Source organism: Chaetodon trifascialis, chromosome 20 (assembly GCF_039877785.1).
Source record: "Chaetodon trifascialis isolate fChaTrf1 chromosome 20, fChaTrf1.hap1, whole genome shotgun sequence".
Lineage (NCBI taxonomy): Eukaryota > Metazoa > Chordata > Actinopteri > Chaetodontiformes > Chaetodontidae > Chaetodon > Chaetodon trifascialis.
In genome coordinates this window covers 22,060,649-22,078,130 of record NC_092075.1, presented here as the reverse complement: position 1 = coordinate 22,078,130, position 17,482 = coordinate 22,060,649, and the positions used below count along the sequence as shown (strand labels likewise).

Below are 17,482 nucleotides of genomic sequence, written 5' to 3'. Positions count from 1 at the left end.
AGCATGGCTAAAATATGTTTGAAATAACATTGTAATGTGTAAATATGTACAAATAATAAAAATTTTGCTCACCAAATTAATTTTCAATATCTGTTTTCTGGCAGAATTTTTGTTTTCACAATCGCACACACCATCACCGTGGATCAGGAGGTAGAGTGGGTCATCCACCAATTAGATGGTCTCCTCCAGTCTGCATGTCAAAGTGTCTGATGCTGAACCCCAAATTGCTCCCACCGCTGCTGTATGTGTGTGTGAGAATGGGTGAAATGTGGTATGTGTCGTAAGTACTTCGAGTGGTCAACAGTGCAGTTCACTATACTTGCTGTGCCTGCATCAGCTATTTTGAAGCTGACTGTGGTAACAAAATATAAGTGGAGACACAGGACATAGGACTTTCTGGATCCTCTGTTGTCCGGTTTACAGAAAAGGTTTCTGCGGTAGTCTGAGGTTGGTATCCGCTGGAGCTTCTGTCTATATGTGTGCCCTCAAGAAGCTCTGGACCAGAGTTGGACTGATGATCCCCAGACTGCATTATCAGGTTGTATGATGGGTTAGGAAATACATTTCTGCTTCTGAATAGAGAAGATGATAACCCTAACTGAGATGGGTTGGTTGTGATGGGAAAAGTGAGTGGTGATGGGATGTACTTCTTCAAGGGCTGGTTGTAGTAACCTTTCGCAGTTTGTGAAAAAACAAAAAACATGTTTTCCTGACTGACGTAGCCATTCTCAAGTGCTACTGAGTTGCAGTGCAGCTCTGAAACATCCATGATATCTGCTTCACTCTGATCCATGCAAAGGGGACGACAGCTTTTTCCATCCTAGAAAACAGAAAGCACAAAAACATTCATAAATATATGTGTGTTAGTTGCATTTGCATATAGTGGGAAAACTAAGCATTATTTTCACCAAATATAAAAGGGATATTTCACCAATAAAGTATTGTACTTCCATAAAGTTGGGGACTCATAAGAGACACAGTAAGATAAGACCAAGTGCCTACAGCCATGTTATCTTACACTGCTGATGCAGTTGTGCTTAGAGCCAAATGCTAACATCAACATGTAGGTAATGTGATGTTTACCATCTTAATTGAGTGTGTTAGCATGTGCTAATAAGCACAAAACCAATAAACCTTAGCATTGGACACAATACAATTTTTATGATGGCAATAGATGAAAAATTAAGGGATTACCAAAGTTATCCCAAATTATACTGTGCTGAACATGAACATCTATACAAAGTCTCATTGCAATCCATCCAACACTTGGTGAGATATTTCTGAGCCAAAGTGAGGGACCAACAAAGGCACACTGCCACTCGTGGAGTCACACAGCATGGCTAAAAAGAATGTTCAAAATCAAAGCATCAGTAGCAGAGATACATTGACTTTAAGTGTTGATAATAAATCAAGCTCCAAAACCACGGAGCCCACACCTCCCATAATGCCACTGAATGGCATCTGTGACTTGGGCAGATACCAATGCCCATGTCTAACAAACTACACAGGCTTTCAAGACTAATCCATGACAATGCTGATGACATTCTTATAACATCATCTGGGTTGCTTCCTCAGAATAAAAAGCTCCGTCCAGAGCCACAGAAGATATTTTACAATTGACAAGCAAATTTAATGGAGTGCTCCTTTCAGACATAGTCATAAGTACCTACCGGTGATGTCAACCATTTGTCCGTCAACACTGGCTTTGGGATTGAAGGATAGACTTTCTGTTTGATACTGTTGGATGTAAGAATACATGAAAATAAACCTCAAACGAAGGTCTGGCAACAGCAAACACTCATTCAAATGGCACTATCCAAGTATCATCAGGTGCAACATCAAACTTGTTGACTTGCTTACCATGTCCAGTGTCTGTAGCAAAGGAAAGTGATGAGGGAAAGGAGACTAAAAACAGTGACCAGGGATATGATGACAGGCTTGACCAAGTTATCAGCTGGTGAGTTAAGACACACAGTCCAATTGAAAAACAGAGGGAAATCAAATCAAATAATAAATACATGATTTGATTTTTTTCAATAAAGAAAATTGATTTGCACACATGCAAAAATAGTGTTTGAAACAGAAAAGAATCAACATACTCAGTGAATTCAAAGTGGCAGTAATGAATGTAGTGCCACATTCTCCAACTGCAGTCTGTGCCTTCACTGTGAATGTGTAGGAACTGATATTGAGATTTCTTGCGGTCAGGTTGGTGGCCTCAGGATTGTCTAAACCAAGAGAAAGAGATTAGTGTCACCAACATCAAACCTGACAAACCTTCATCGTCACAATTTAACACTAAGAGACAGTGCACTACAGTACTTATACTTAGTTTACTACTTAAGAAGCATACAGCCATATACTAAATGATTCATAATGCACTGTAATGTAGTTTTATGCAGTTTTAAGGAAATTTAAGTGCTTATTAATGTACAGTATTTGTCAACAATTATAACATCTATGATAACACATTTAACTGTTCCTTATTGTATTGTCATTTATTATCTGCTTATACAGCAACCTGCACTTAAGTTAACAAGAGGATTTACAGATGTTGACAAATACATTAATAAACACATCATCACCCAGTAGTATATAAAGTATCTAAAATTGTCTCCACATTGAGAAAACTACAGCATTAAAATGCTCTTACATTTCCTCCTTTGCCAATGGCCATGGTATATATACTTTTACTTAGGTAAAGCATCTGAATACTTCTTCAACCACTGAAAATAAATAATGAATGAATAACATGCAACAGAATTCATAGCCAGCTCTGCATATCCTGAATCACATGCTTTGCATGCATTTTGTGGATACACGTTTCACAGATTTCAGTTCACATTTGTATTTATGAGGTTGTACATTAAATATTAAAAAGTAACTTCACTGCCATCTATGGTTGCAATTTTTATGTCTGTTGCACCTTTGACTACATCAAGTATTGCTGATCGATGTGGTTGGGAGCTCTGTTGCACCTGGAGCCACATCCTATAGTAATGCCACGGTGTACTGACACACGCTATCATACACTTCTCTGTCACTGAAGCAAGGTGACCATGTTATATCTCTAGAAGTCAGTGCAACTGGTACCGAATTGCTTTTTTAAAGTCCTGATTTTATTTATCTATACTAGCAGGTTTGGTAGGTGAGAGAGTGAGAAAGTATATGTGCTTCATAGCATCATTTGTTGCCTATCATCAGAAAATAACTGGGTGTCACAATACCTGAGTGGACACTGATGACTATATTGTTGTTGTTGTTGTTGTCCAAACAATATAGAACATAGCCTTGGATGAAAGCTGACTGTTGTCTTAGATTTATAGGATCCCAGGACACCTCAACATCTGAATCCTGCTGTTTCCATTTCAATGATTTCAACAGGCCATCTTCTATTCCTGGCAACATGGGTGAAATACTGTTGATCGTATTATTTTCTGGACTGACACATTTATTAAGCAAACAGTGTGCCACACTGACAATCCAATCCTACTTTTCTCACTGACATAACCTTCTCTTCTTTCCAGTAGCACTGGAGCTCCTTGGGTGCAGGCATATAGTGATAATGAGTACCTCACTCCATTATTTAAACTTTCTGTGGTGGAAAAAAAGCAAAAGAGATGTTTTGTTGCACAAGAAAATGCAATGTGACATAGGTGCAACTGTTTTATGGGTAAAGAATAAGACTTACTTGAACATATTCTGGCATTGGTTTCATTTGGACGTATTTTCAGCCACTCCATCTTGCAATGCCCTATGGTAGGACACCAGTCTACTATGTAGCCACAGCTTGCTCTAGGACTGGAAGACCAGGAAAGGTTGAAGCAACCATTGCTGCCAATGATCCAGGAAGTGTCCACTCTTTCTACTCTGTCTGAAGATTCTGTGAAAGTTTACAGAAACATATAGCTGCAGGTCATGTGGGCATTATTTGTCACCGAGAAGATCACAATATCTTAAAAGCATCCTACAATTCCATAAATGTTTTTGATACAAACTTCCTTGTATCAAGCATAAAAAGACCATAGTTTTGCTAATAAGATCCTCAGTGATGAATAATGAAAAAATGTTGGAATGTTGGTTTTCAGATCTCAATTTGAAGTAAGTACTGCATGTTTCACTTTCGTCAATTATGTTACTTTACTATATTTGTTAACTGCAATCCACCATATGCTATGCAACAATTAATGTTAAATCAGCAGTTACACATCAAAAGATATACACTAGTGTTGTAATCTCAAAAGAACCACATTTCAACAGCTTGATTTGCATGTAAGTGCTTGTTTTGACTGTTTTTAATCTTTCGACATGATGAACTGTTGCATATTGGAACTCTACATTCAATGAACATAAGCATAGCCCACTTAGAGCTGTCACTATTGGATTTATGCAGTCATCACAGTTTTCTTGCCTGCCACTGTACACTGTAGATGTTGAGTTGAGTTGTGCCATGCCCCTCTCTGCCTGGGTGCATCAGGTGTGGGTGTGGCTCCCAGCAGCAAACAGTGCACCAGGTGGAGATAGTTTGCTAATCAGGGAGCTTGGAGAGCACTCACTCTCACACACTCACAGGAAGGACCATGAGAGCATGCAGTGTAGAAGACAAACAGCCAGAGACTGGGCTCAAGAAGAGAAGACTGCAGAATTAAATGCTTGTTTCAGATGAGGAAGAAGGAGCCGGTGAGCTTTGATTCATTCATGCGCCCCTATAGGCTTCACTGGAGTTTTAATGTATTTTAAATCCAGGTTGAAGTGTGATGCATGGGAAGAGTAATGTGCTATATTTAAAATCATATGAGTTAAAAGTACATTTAAAAATGTGCATTTTTAAAGTGTTAAAGCTAAAATGCAATTTGATAAATGTGATGTGCATGTGTATTTAAAAAGAGTTAAAAGCTGCTGAAGATTGTAAGGGTAAAATCATGATTGAACAGTGGTTTAAAAAGCATTTAAGTTATTTTGGGTGCTTTAAATGGTGGTATTTTCAACTTATGTTCTAGATTAATTTCTATTAGGTTAAAAAATTAGTATTTCTGTTTATCTCCATGATTAATTTCTAGTAGTTAAAAATTATTTGAGTTTGGTTTATACTTAATTGTGGTATTTGGGTTACATTCTTTTAAGGTGTTGATTGTTTGTATTTAAGGTTTTTCACCTGCACTGACTGGGGCAACTTTCAAAATAAAAGAAAGAAAAAGAGAGAAAGCTGAATCTTGGTCATTGAGTAAAATCCAGTCCTATCTGCTGAAGCAAGCTCCCCTTTCAAGTGGGGGAACAAGAGGGAGATCCCTTGACAGTAGAGTTGTCTCTCTCAGGTCCTCATGTTCAGTATATAACACAGTCAGCACCTGAGCTTTGCTCTCAAAAACCAGTATTTTCTTCAACTAATGTCAGTGGAAAATGCCCTGTGCTCTCTGTGATAAAAGGGGCCAATAATATTACACTCCCTCCACATAGCACTGGCACTGCAGAAATGTGGGACATTAATTATGTACCGTAATGGTTCCCAATGCAGTCCACTAATCCAAGATAATCACCTGCCTTCTAGCACATTTAAGACTGAATGAAAGGGCACAGCGTAGCCCAAGATGCTGCTGCACAGATGTCTCTCACTAGGGAGGACCATCGATGAGGACACGGCTCTTGCTGAGTGCGCCTGGGGACCCTGAGGAGGCTCCACTTCCACTGGAATTGTAGGCTTGTATGATGGTATCAGACAGCCAGTCAGACAGACATATGCAGTTATGAGAGAGCCATGTCTTGTGTGCCCTCTGCAATGCACAACCAGCTACTGTATCTGTTTGATGTTTTCTTTGTGGAAAACATACTGAGACAAAGCATACACTGGGTAGAATTGGTGAGACACTTCTGCCCTGTTTCTGTGAGGTGGACGGAAGAACCTCTAGAGAGAAATAATTCTAAATCGAGAGGAGCTCATTAAGACCTTAGGTGTAAATGTAAGATTTGCCTGTGAAGTTGACCTCAGGGCTAGGAGGAGCAGAGTTTTAATGAATGACATCTTGAAAGAGATTTGGGCTGCCACTTCAGCAAGGAGATCCCTCAGAACAGGCAGCACCAGGGGTAACTTCTAGAGAGCATACTGTACAACAGTTTTCTGTCCTCTGACTCCATAAAAGGTGCTTCACTGAAGGATGTGTGAAAACTGATAACTCTCTCCATTGTCCTGCAAAAGTCCTTTGGTGGCCGGAATATGGCTGGCAGACTGACATGGAGGGGAGATCCTGAGATGGAGGGAGTCGGGCAGTCTTATTCATGCCCACTGTCTGGGTTCTTTTCCAAAGTGACTGGGAAGTCACCTCTGATTATTACTATGATTAGGGTATAATTAAGATGTTATAGCCTTTCTTCAGGTAAAACTTTAATACTGCAGTTTGCAAAGGCACTCTTGCATTTGTGAAGTGAGAAATCTGACAGAAATCTGACAAAGATCTGACGGAATAAAGTCCCTCTCTGCCTGTCAGCTCATTCTGGACCGTTTCAACGCATTTGTCACAAAGGTGAGAATATGACTTTAAATTTAGGGGTTGCTGGTTTGACCACATAGTTGCTAGTGACGGCTCCCTTGACTGCAATTAGCCTACTGTACATAAGGACCTGCTACAAGCCACTGTACAGTGCACAGTGACAGAACAGAAAATCTGTTCACATGGGCAGGGATAAACCCCAAAACAACATCTCTAAGAGGACAAAGCCTATATGAAATAGAACAGTTCTACACTTCATTGGACATGCACATGGACTTCAGTGTTTCTTAAACAAAGATGCAAATGAAAATCATTGTGGCTCATATTTTTCTTTTTTTATGAATAGGCTATTAAATCTTCATGTCTTCAAAATTAATTATTATAAGAGTAATAACTGACTTGTTTGCTCTGTTAGCTTAATACCTGGATTGAGGCTGGGGATGGTGATGGTTGATGGCAATGAGCTGCCGTTTATATTCCAAGCTGTAACTGTGACAAGATACTCTACAGTCATGTCCAGACTGAGCTCAAGTCTGTGCTTGTGAAGTTTGGTTCTTTTTTGTTGTTCTCTCTCTGTGGTCTTTGCCCATGTTACGTCATAGATTTTGATATCACCATGACTTTGGTTGGCCAGTGGCATCTGCAGAAAGGTAACATCAGAACATAAGCTTACCTGTATGTCGATCATGCCCTCATCAACACTACTTCCTAATGCACCCTCTATAAAGAGTTTATAATTCTTCACTAATATCTTAATCAATGGTTAATAAATAATGTTCTTATCATTTACAGATTAGTTTTAAGCCATCAATTAGAAGAACTTTTGGGTTGCCACGATGTGAAAAAAAAATCCCTTGCACTAGTGAGTCATCAATTAAAGGGATAGTTTGGATTTTTGTAGTGGGGTTGTATGAAGTATGTGCTGGAAATTCTTGTGAGCTGAAGGAGGGAGTTCACCAGGAGACTTCAGATGTGTTATGCAGAGGTATTTATTGCAGGCTTGATGCATCAAGGAAAAGTTGATGATCACAATGTCCACAAGTGAACCCTATAATTCACTATTAAGGATATTCTGTACCCTCCTTCTACATTTCTGATACTCTATTGGATAGTCAAAACCCAAACAATAGCTCATACCATATTTACGTAAGTGTACGACACTTTTGACCCATTTCTCTTAAAATGTCACCTCGAGCATTCCTCCTTGAATAGGTCCGGTATCAGTCTATACAGTTTATCTGTAAGACCTTGGCTACCTCACGAGGGGAGACTTCCTATCTACTGTCTGCTAGAATGGCCTCCAAATATTATGTTAATGTGTCTCTGTCTGAGGCCTCTGTGTTGTCCAACCCTGCGACTTTTGGGCGCCTAACTGTACAGAAGGCCTGTGATAGAAAATTCCCTCACAAAGTACTCATCCATAGTGTGTGTATTACCGACAGTAAGTGGCAGTCAGCAGAACCCCAGTTGGAAGAAGCTGCAGGAGTACCAGCATGGAAGCTAGGCAATATGTATTATTATTAATGGCTTATAACTGATCTATTTTGCATTCATGAATGATTTACCCATAAATAAATCCATTACTTGCAATTTCTAAGAGCGTTGTAAAGAGTAGCTTAAAATAAAGTGGTTCTCACTAGTCTGACTTACTTTCCAAATGATTATAGTTTGGTTACCCTTCAGCTGCATCCACACATCAAGAGTATCTGGAACTGTGAGACAAATCAGTGTTCAGAAAATGTAAACAGTATCTATTAAAGTGCAGATATCAGTTAAAAGTTTGTTTTTATCAATACTTGCCATCACCCTTTGTCAGAAAGTTGATGCTTGTGCTCCAGTCACTCCATTTCCAGAAATGTTGTGTTGTTCCACATCGTACTGTCGCATTATATGTCCAATGCGGTATCAAATCATTCAAAACTGAAAAATCAAGGCCAACTCCAAAGCTTTCCCTCTGGGAACACAATATGGGTAAAAATGATGTTAGTGTAGATCAGAGAATGATTTCAATTTAAAAACCTGACAATATCTCATCTTCCTTCCTTTGTGAACTCACAATGGTATTTCTTTCACCATGACTAACTTTTACTTGGCACGTTATATTGAGATTATTGTACTGTTGAACTGTCCACTCCCACTCCAGGGTGACATTTCTGGCATTCACAAATGAAACCGTCATTCCCTTTGGAGCAATCATGTGCACTGAAATAAACGACAAAAAACAATCACCTGCATTTAATTATTAAAAAGAGATATCAATAGCCAAAAGAACATTTTAGCACATAAAATGCTATTATTATTTAAGTAAAGATATACCTCTTTTAGTGAGGTCTGCATAGTCTGAGAGCTTCACTTTCCCAATATTATTTTGTGCTGTTAATGTCCAATTTCTTTCACCAACATCCACTGGCACTTCCATCTTGCATCTCCCCATAGACCCATTTTCACATAAGCTGAAATGCAAATGAAAAGAAAATATATCTTTTAGGTTAATACATAGATGCTTATTTTTATCTCGAACATGGATAAAAGAAATACTATGAATTTAAAATTTGTAAGCAACTGAACCATTAAACTGAATAAACACTGAATACATAATACAAGTTAAATGTCGAAATATAAATTATAATAATGCTTTGCTAGGTTATGTTCTAAATATAAATACCACTGAATTTATGCCACTGACATATTTTACTTTGAAAACCATCTGTCTGAATTCATGTGATTTGAATTTCTTTCTTCTTCTTCTTCTTCTTCTTTAACATTTCCTGAAGGTAATTCCAAGTTTCCAGTCACTCTTTGAACTTCTCTTTCTTGGATCATGTGACTGAAAAATTTAACTGATAGGACAAAGGTCTAATTAGGTCCATTAGGCTTGACAAATCTTTATAAGAAGATGGAGTGGATTGGATGGGTCAAACAAACAAAGGTCTTTTCACTCAGGAGAAACTCTTTATGTCCTGTGTGAAACCAGGTCAGTGTTGACTTTTTTTAAACTTAGGTGCTTAAGTTATGTAATGTTTGTGAAAGTAATGTTTTTGAGCCAAACCATGTTTTGTTTTTTGTTTTTTCTAAACTTAACCAAGTACTTTTGTTGCCTAAACTAAACCAAGTAGTTTTGTGGTATAAACCTAAGGAAACTGCTACCATTTCACAACGTTAAATCTGCAGTAGGTAAGATGGAGAAGAGAACAGACTTAGCCTGAAAATTTGAACCAACACAAGTTCCACGTCACTCCCCCTCCCTTTACGCTGTATTCATGTCCTGCCTCCAAGCCCCTCCTGCCTGCGGCTTCTGCGCGGCTGCCGTGACAACCAGTAACGTTAGCCTTAGCATCGGAAACAAGCTAACTCTGCCCAGCCCATACATCACAGTCGCTAACATACCGTACGCGCTGTGTAGTGTTACTGTAACAATCACCATATTAGCTTCATGGTTATTTGTTGTATTAGCCGTCAGGGGCGATTCTAGGGTCAGAGCTTTAGGGGTGCTGAGCACCCAATGAGCCCCACCACAACCCACAACCCCACTCTTTTTTTCACACAAAACCAAAAAACGTTTATTGAAAAATAATTTTGGATAATCATTATGACATTTATGAGAGAAGAGCATCATCTTTTGGGGAAAAAAAAATGACTGGAAAGACGTGCAAGTCTTTGAAAATTTCAATGAAAACTTCAATGCCACAAAGCCATCACATACTGTATATATGCACAACACAATATATGTGTTTGTTACATTTTCTGTAGATTATTTACAAATGGCCATCTCTAACCTACTTTCACATCTGTCTGAACTTTTATACACCAATGTAAGTCATCAATAATTAATAATAAAACAAGCTTCACATCAAGAGCAAAAAAGGTAAAACCAAAATGTCCCCCAAATCCAGATTATTTAACCAGATCTTGAAAATATTTAGAAATTATAGATATAAAAAGAAATCTTTGAAAGTACTTCCCCTGAATTCCAATTTGGCCCTACCATGTATGCAGGTAATGCACTCAACTTTGGGAGAGTTAATCTGTGTCGCCGCACTTTTTATTGTCTAGTTTGATAGTCAGACACACACAACTGAGAAGAAGATAAATCTAGGAATAAATAAAAACTGCCTGTGTGCAGCAGCCACACTTAATGTTTTCACACAGACTGGTGGTATACAGTGATATGTCATTTCGTTTTTCAGCTTGTACACACGTTTGTTTTCACTCTGGTCCAAACGCTGCAGCACTGGCAAAGCTTCGTGTCTCCATGATGACTGACCGGAAGTTCAGCTATTTGGTTATTTGTACTGTAGCGGCTCTTTTTGTTTCGGATCGCTGCAGTTCGCCTGTAGCCGTGCTAACAGCACCAACAGAGCTAATGCAGCTAACGGTGCTAACTGAGCTAACGCTAACTGGTAAACGGTGCCTGAACTCTAGTAACGTTACTCGCCGATTTGGTATCGGAATCTGAACAACTCTAAAAGGAAACAAGAGTGAGACAGCTTTGTAACAACTTACTTCATTCACAACAACAACTAAGCGGATTCTCAGAGTGTCTGTATTGTGCTGGACAATGGGCTGTGGTCCTGCAGAGCGGTAACTGCAGGTAACTTTGAAAAGAAGTAAAGTTAGTGAAAAGAGGATGATACCATTAGGTGGGGGTGTTTTCATTTTCATTCTTAAAATATAGATTTAAACCACAAACTATGGATTGAGTTTTGGACATTATCTAAGCCTGTCAAATGTGAACTAAATTTTTAGAATAACAACATTTCTTACTCCAGGTTTTTGGGGTGCTGAATTTCAATTTAGGGGTGCTGAAGCACCCCTAAAAAAGGGCTAGCCTCGCCCATGTTAGCCGTATATGCTGTTGTTGGCAGCGGCAGTATGGACAGTTTCTCCTTTGCGGTGGCTGTTGCTCCGCCAAAGCTTTCACTATCCTTCTGACGCCGCTAACAGGGCTGTTTGACTGAGCGGCAGCCAGTAGCATGAGCGGAGGGAGAAGGCCGTTTGCAGCATGTGCGAGTAGTGATTAGCAGATGTCAGACACTCCCTCAGACGCTCCTCTGGCTCTGATTGGTTGTTTTGTGGCGGGCACAGTGGATTCTTGCAAATCGCAAATCGAGCCATTTTTTTTTTCACAGATTACATGTTTCATGTACTGCTGTCTGGGCATAGGTACAGTTTTGGCAAATATAACAAAAAATTACTTTTATACAAGTTACCTACTGCAGCTTTAAGCATGTGTTGACAACGGTCTGGTATGACAAAGGTCGGATTTCAGCTGAAAATAAGCACATGGCAACCATTTCACAATTTAAACACATGACAACAAAGGTTCAGTACACCTACTGCTGGCACTCAGTCATATATGTTGTTTTGGGAGTCATTAGCAATCAACCTATTCAGTTGTTTTAGTATGAGGATGTGTTTGTCAGTTGGTTGGTCCATTTACCTTTGGTCCAGACTGAAATGTCTTAACAAATTTTGAATGGACTGCCAGGAAATATTGTAAAGATATTCAAGTTCCTCACTGTATGAAGTGGAATAGCTTTGGCGATCCCTTCACTTTTCATCAAAATTAAAATTAATCTATTTTTAATTTGTCTTGAATACTTGCTGGTATGACTGTACTCAGCTTTATTCGTATATTGGAAACTTTTATTCTATATCTAAATTGCTGAACCCTAAGAAAAAATAATGAAAATGATTTTTTTAATTGCACAGTTTGAAAAGACCTGGGTATTTAAAAGAGGGGAATTCAAACTATTTAAATTCAGATAGATGGTTTTCAAAATAGAATATTTCAATGCTTTAAATTTTGTAGCATTTGAATTTCTGCATTAAAGGGGAGCTAAAGCAATTTTCCACTTCCACAAAGTCTGTTTCTAGGTGTTGGGGAGCACTAGTGCATGTGTGAAACTAGTTGTATAAAGCCCTTTGTGTCTCCAGAGGGAGCTGTGTGAAGTCTGATGAATGTTCCCAAGTGATGTCACTTGAGTCAATGTCAGTTGGGGCTGAAGACTGAAATCAGACAAGGCTAAAAAAGCATAAGCACTTAGAATTACCATGACCTGGATGAATGAGAATTTTCACAGATAAGTCTGAAAAGGGTGTGACTACCTCTGTATCCCACTCCTCATGTCTGCTGCAGGCTAGAGGCTCCAGGCTACATTAACCACTACCAGCATAACACACCTGAATCTCTGACTAAACTGTTGCTCATGAGTTTGACAATGTGTTAGGAGTGCAATGCGAGGAGTATTCTTTCAAGTATTAGGTAGTGATTACATTTCACAATTGTATATTCAGTTGCTGATAAAGATTCAAAACCAGCCCTTTTTGCTTCCATATTTCAAATACATCAGGTATGGTTTTATTATACCTTCCAAGTAGCTGATAAACTGTTGGACTCTTGAGCGACAAGTGTGTGTCTCTTCCTACTGTCCAGTGACATTCAACTGACTCCAGATTTTGGGTTTCACACTGAAGATCCCTGTCACCAGGTGGGTCTGAGTCATGGAAAGCATAGAAAAAGGAACATTGAACATTTATTGACAAGACAAGTATTTAAGACTCTGAAATCACAAAATTCCACACAATACTGTCATACTTACAGCCAATGTAAGCGCAAGCCCCATTGTTAGATGTGTTTGTTTCACATATTACATTAGTGCAACTGTCTTTTGATGGTCGGTTTAGGTGGACAGTAAAGGTATATGTCTGATTGCTGATCTTGGTAGTGTTCATATTAGAATCATTATAACCCATCAGATACATTTTGTTGAAAATTTTCCCCGCTGGCAGAATGCAGCAGAAGGTGACTCTACTGCCAACCTTAAGCACTCTGTCCCACGGAAAAACCTGTGGCCTTTTTGAGTTTTCTATCCCTGCAAAAGCATAATGAAACAGACAGTAAGCATCAGAAGAAGTGTCATGACTGTTGCATGTGTTAGAATGATAGTTTGAATATTTTTGGCAATCAAAATATGAAGCTAAGTAATCTTAGTATCCACCAGGAAGAGTCTGAACTTGTTTCCATGGGCTTGTATCGTTTTTGCATCGGGACCTGAGCCTGACTGAATGGTAAGCACACTCCAACGGCAAATGGGACATCCAGTTCCATGAGTGAGTAGATCCTATCTGGTCAGGTGTTATAGCAACATCCTCCTAAAAGATTTTCATAACCAAATTAGAGTTTGTTTTGCTTTTCCAGAAGTTGAGTTTATTGTTATGGAAGTCAGCAATGTTGGCATATGAACTCGTACAGAATGTACTTGCTTGTCTGCTGTGAGGACCACCAGCTCATACATCAACACATCATCTAATGCAGAACAGAAAGGGTCATCTTCCCATGTTAACAGGATCATCTTGCCAGAGCTGGTAAAAGTCAGATTCTGAGGTCCATAATGCAAGACACCTGAGGAAAAGGAATCAGAGTATATATGAAAGGACCTTCTTTATCCTGTCCGGCAAAGAGACAAAGAATGAAGAGAACATCATCAGCTGTACAGACAGTGGTACAACAGCCATGGGACACCATGACAGCACTCCTGATGGCTCTACCAGGACACTGTATGGCCTTGTTTCATGTTTCAAGTGGAATCACATAGTTGGCTTAGGCGTGGGTTCACAAGTTTATTGCCAATAATACGTTTTAAAAACACTTTTTCCAACATTTGAATATAATTCTAAAAAAGTAAAGTAAAAAATATTTTTCATAAAACATCCTATTCTATTATTAGCAGTCCCATTGTTCTCATGTTGAAGTATTTACTGTACATTACATTACAGCATTTATAAGTAGTAATATAAACAGCTTATGACACACAACAACAGACTATAAGCAGACATGAAGACCATTTAAGTGTTTATGTATGAGCCAACAATAAAAACTATTATTTACAAATACCCAGTCTTCACTTTGAGGGTTAGGGTTAGGGCTACTCCATCTGCTGATGGATGCCACAAGATGTAGCTGAAAGTCAGTCACAGTTGGGGAGGTGGTCTGAATGGAGCACAATTTTCATGTTTTTTGCATTAATTTGAATGGCTAGGATAACTTTTATATAATAGTTATGAACAACAATCTGAGAACGATTTGCAGACAGCAAATCTGAACATCAATATACTGGATGTCAAGCAGCGATGGTGAAAATGATGAAAAGGGAGAGATGGTGCCTGGATGCAGTCTAGAGATGTGACCCATGACCAGTTCATCAGAGTTTAAAATGCAGACCAGTGAGGATACAAACATTTCATAGAGGAGTAAGATGAAAGCCTAAACACAGATCTAGCTGCCCTAGCTGTCACTGTTGTCACTTCAATAATGAACCACAGAAATGTAGACTAAAATTAGGCTTCACGATCAAAGAAATTTTTTATGTCACATCGACACTTCTGTTCATATCCTCACGCTCCCTCTCTCACTCATCCAGAAAAGCTCTCTATGTCTCTGCTGCTCAACTCAACCCGTGTTGAACCCATCCATAGGAGACGGCTATCATCCTGCTTCGCACTGTTAGCAAAGACTCCATTCTGCAGTGTATGCTTTACCAAAAGAGCTGAAAATTACACTGAATTATATTGATTCATTCTCAGACAAATTTTATCTCTCTATTTTTCCATATGCTTGCTCCCTTTGTCTTGATCACCCTTGCACTCTGCTTTGTATTTCTCTTTCTCTCTTCTTCTCTCTTTATCCCTCTCTCTTTTGTCAGCAAGTCAGTTCAATAAAGTTAATTAAGTATTAATATCACTGGATCAATTTCCATTCCTGATTACAAGCTAGTCAAGCAGCCTCCAACCCCAGTCTGGAGGAGGGTTGATTGACGCACTCACTCATTCAGATAGACCCCTGTTACAGGTTTGACCTGTGTCAACTTGTCGGTCTGAATGAGGTAATAGCCTCAACTGTACTTTGTGTTTAGTGCCAATTAGCAAATGTTAGCATGCTAACATGCGAAACTAAGAGTGTTAACATGGGAAACTCTAATGGGAGACTCTCAAAACTATTCTGTACTCAGGTAACAAACTGCAGTATGAAATTAATAATTTCCTCATGTGAAATACACTGGCTACATCAGAAAACAGCTGTCCAGTTGGGGCAGAGTTGGATCTATATGAACACATGCACTTTACAGTTGTTCTTTTTTTTTTTCTTTTTTTTTTGCATTCTAGCAAAAACAATCAAAAAAATCAATAGAAAATGTAAACAAGTATAGACCATTGTCTTCTTTCAAAATTAGTATAATTTGCAATATAAATTCACTTGGAAATAGGTCAACATTCTTATGCTGTTAATACAGTATTGTTGCAGATATTCTGACACTAAGTAAAAGGATGACATACTCACCATTTTCTTGGCCATTTCTATCTTGTGTGCTCTTGCAGAACAGGGAGACCAGTAATAACCATGTGATCATGATATTCCTCCGTACAGTGACTGTTTGTGGTCAGTTCTTATTCCGATATGGGAAACTTGTTGGCAAGTCTTCTTTAGCACTTTTATCATGGAAAAGACATCCAAAAACATCCACTAATTACGCCTGATACCTGTGGAAATAAATGTCAGTTCGCTTAGTGTGGCTTAATATCAGCATCAATGATGAGCATATTCCCAATGTATTTTTAGGATGAATACTTCCATGAGCAGGTCCGACTGGTTGCTATGAATCTTATCCAGGGAATGAATTTAATCGGAAGGCTAAAAAGGCTTAGAATCAAACAGGAAAAAGTCGCAGTGTCAAGTTACTCCCTGAAGCAACTCCCTTCAAAACCAGCCAGTGATATATTCTTGGAAAACCCATTTGCTGTCTGAGCTCATAATGATTGTGAAATCGATGTGGACCTCAGTGCAGGAAATTGAGAGGCTGCTTTCTGGTAATCATGAGTCACAGTGCCAGACCAGACATGCCTTACTTGCAGTCAGAATGTTTTGATGCTTGGAAATGATGTTAGTATTTCAGTGTGGTGGGAGTACATGAAGACAGTTTGAAAATTCTCTTTATTTATTTGGATGTTTCCTCATGGGTCATAGTACCAGCTGGACTCTAGAGAGTGTATTAACAACTCCTTGAAAATGTTATCGTAAAACCCCCTCCCATTCCTGTAAAATTACCCTGAAACGCCTGTCCAAGGCATACATAAAGTAAATTGAAAGCTGTTCTTGAACCACTTGTAGTACATGAATGGTTTTGGTTTTCGAAAGGTTACATACTGACATTTTATCCCAAGTGCTACTGGCATTAAGTAATAGAAGTAGTAGTTTTTTTTCCCACCAGATTAAATTGGGGTTGTTTTGCAAATAGACACCTGCAGATGACTATATCTTGGCCTTTTGAGCTGGAAAACACAAGGGGACCACAGCATGATGCCTTATCCTAGTCCAGATTTAATAGAAATGGATAAGAATACCACAGAAAATGAATATTTTACATGTTTGCTAATGGTATGGAATTATTGGATTTATCTACACAAATATCTATATTTATATTCAGGAAATCTAAATTCTCCTCCTTGAACCGACACCTTATCGTGGTTGAGGAGTTTGAGCACCCGAATGATCCTAGAGGCTATGTTGTCCGGGGCTTAATGCCCCTGGTAGGGTCTCCCAAGGAAAAAAGGTTTTAGGTGATGGGTCAGACTAAGAGCGGTTCAAAAGCCCCTTATGAAAGAGAAAAAATCAAGGAAGCGTACGTCGCCCGGATTGGCGTCACCGGGGCCCCACCCTGGAGCCAGGCCTGGGGTTGGGGCTTGCAGATGAGCGCCTGGTGGCCGGGTCTTTGCCCACGGGATCCGGCCAGGCACAGCCCGAAGGAGGGACGTGGGCCCGCCTTCCCGTAGGCCCACCACCTGCAGGAAGGATCAGAAGGGGCCAATGCTATGTGATATGGGTGGCAGTAGTGGGCGAGGGCCCCGACGACCCAAACCCTAGACAACGACTCTGGCTATGGGGACATGGAATGTCACCTCACTGTGGGAGAAAGAGCCTTAGCTAATGCTGGAGGTTG

The 17,482-nt window shown here is 39.3% G+C and overlaps 1 protein-coding gene across 1 annotated transcript; it reads right to left on the bottom strand.

The window, feature by feature from the left end:
* Nucleotides 1–257: 257 nt before the first annotated feature.
* On the bottom strand, nt 258–16,202 carry LOC139349221 (leukemia inhibitory factor receptor-like). The gene is made up of 17 exons (XM_070989818.1): nt 15,826–16,202; nt 13,739–13,890; nt 13,487–13,640; nt 13,088–13,360; nt 12,856–12,982; nt 8,802–8,938; nt 8,542–8,687; nt 8,286–8,439; nt 8,136–8,197; nt 6,909–7,125; nt 3,692–3,883; nt 3,494–3,595; nt 3,240–3,398; nt 2,100–2,228; nt 1,861–1,954; nt 1,671–1,737; nt 258–820 (listed from the first exon to the last, which is right to left on the bottom strand). Exons 1-17 carry the CDS (start codon nt 15,893–15,895, stop codon nt 338–340), a joined length of 2,718 nt encoding a protein of 905 aa, XP_070845919.1. The 5' UTR covers nt 15,896–16,202; the 3' UTR covers nt 258–337.
* Nucleotides 16,203–17,482: the final 1,280 nt, after the last annotated feature.

Bases quoted from the DNA above. Each gene is read 5' to 3' on its own strand.
- LOC139349221 (XM_070989818.1), bottom strand. From the start codon at position 15,895: ATGATCACATGGTTATTACTGGTCTCCCTGTTCTGCAAGAGCACACAA. The intron at 13,641-13,738 runs GTACGAGTTCAT...AAAATCTTTTAG, and splicing joins CAGACAAGCAAGTACATTCT to GAGGATGTTGCTATAACACC. The intron at 3,399-3,493 runs GTAGGATTGGAT...CCATGTTGCCAG, and splicing joins AGGTTATGTCAGTGAGAAAA to GAATAGAAGATGGCCTGTTG.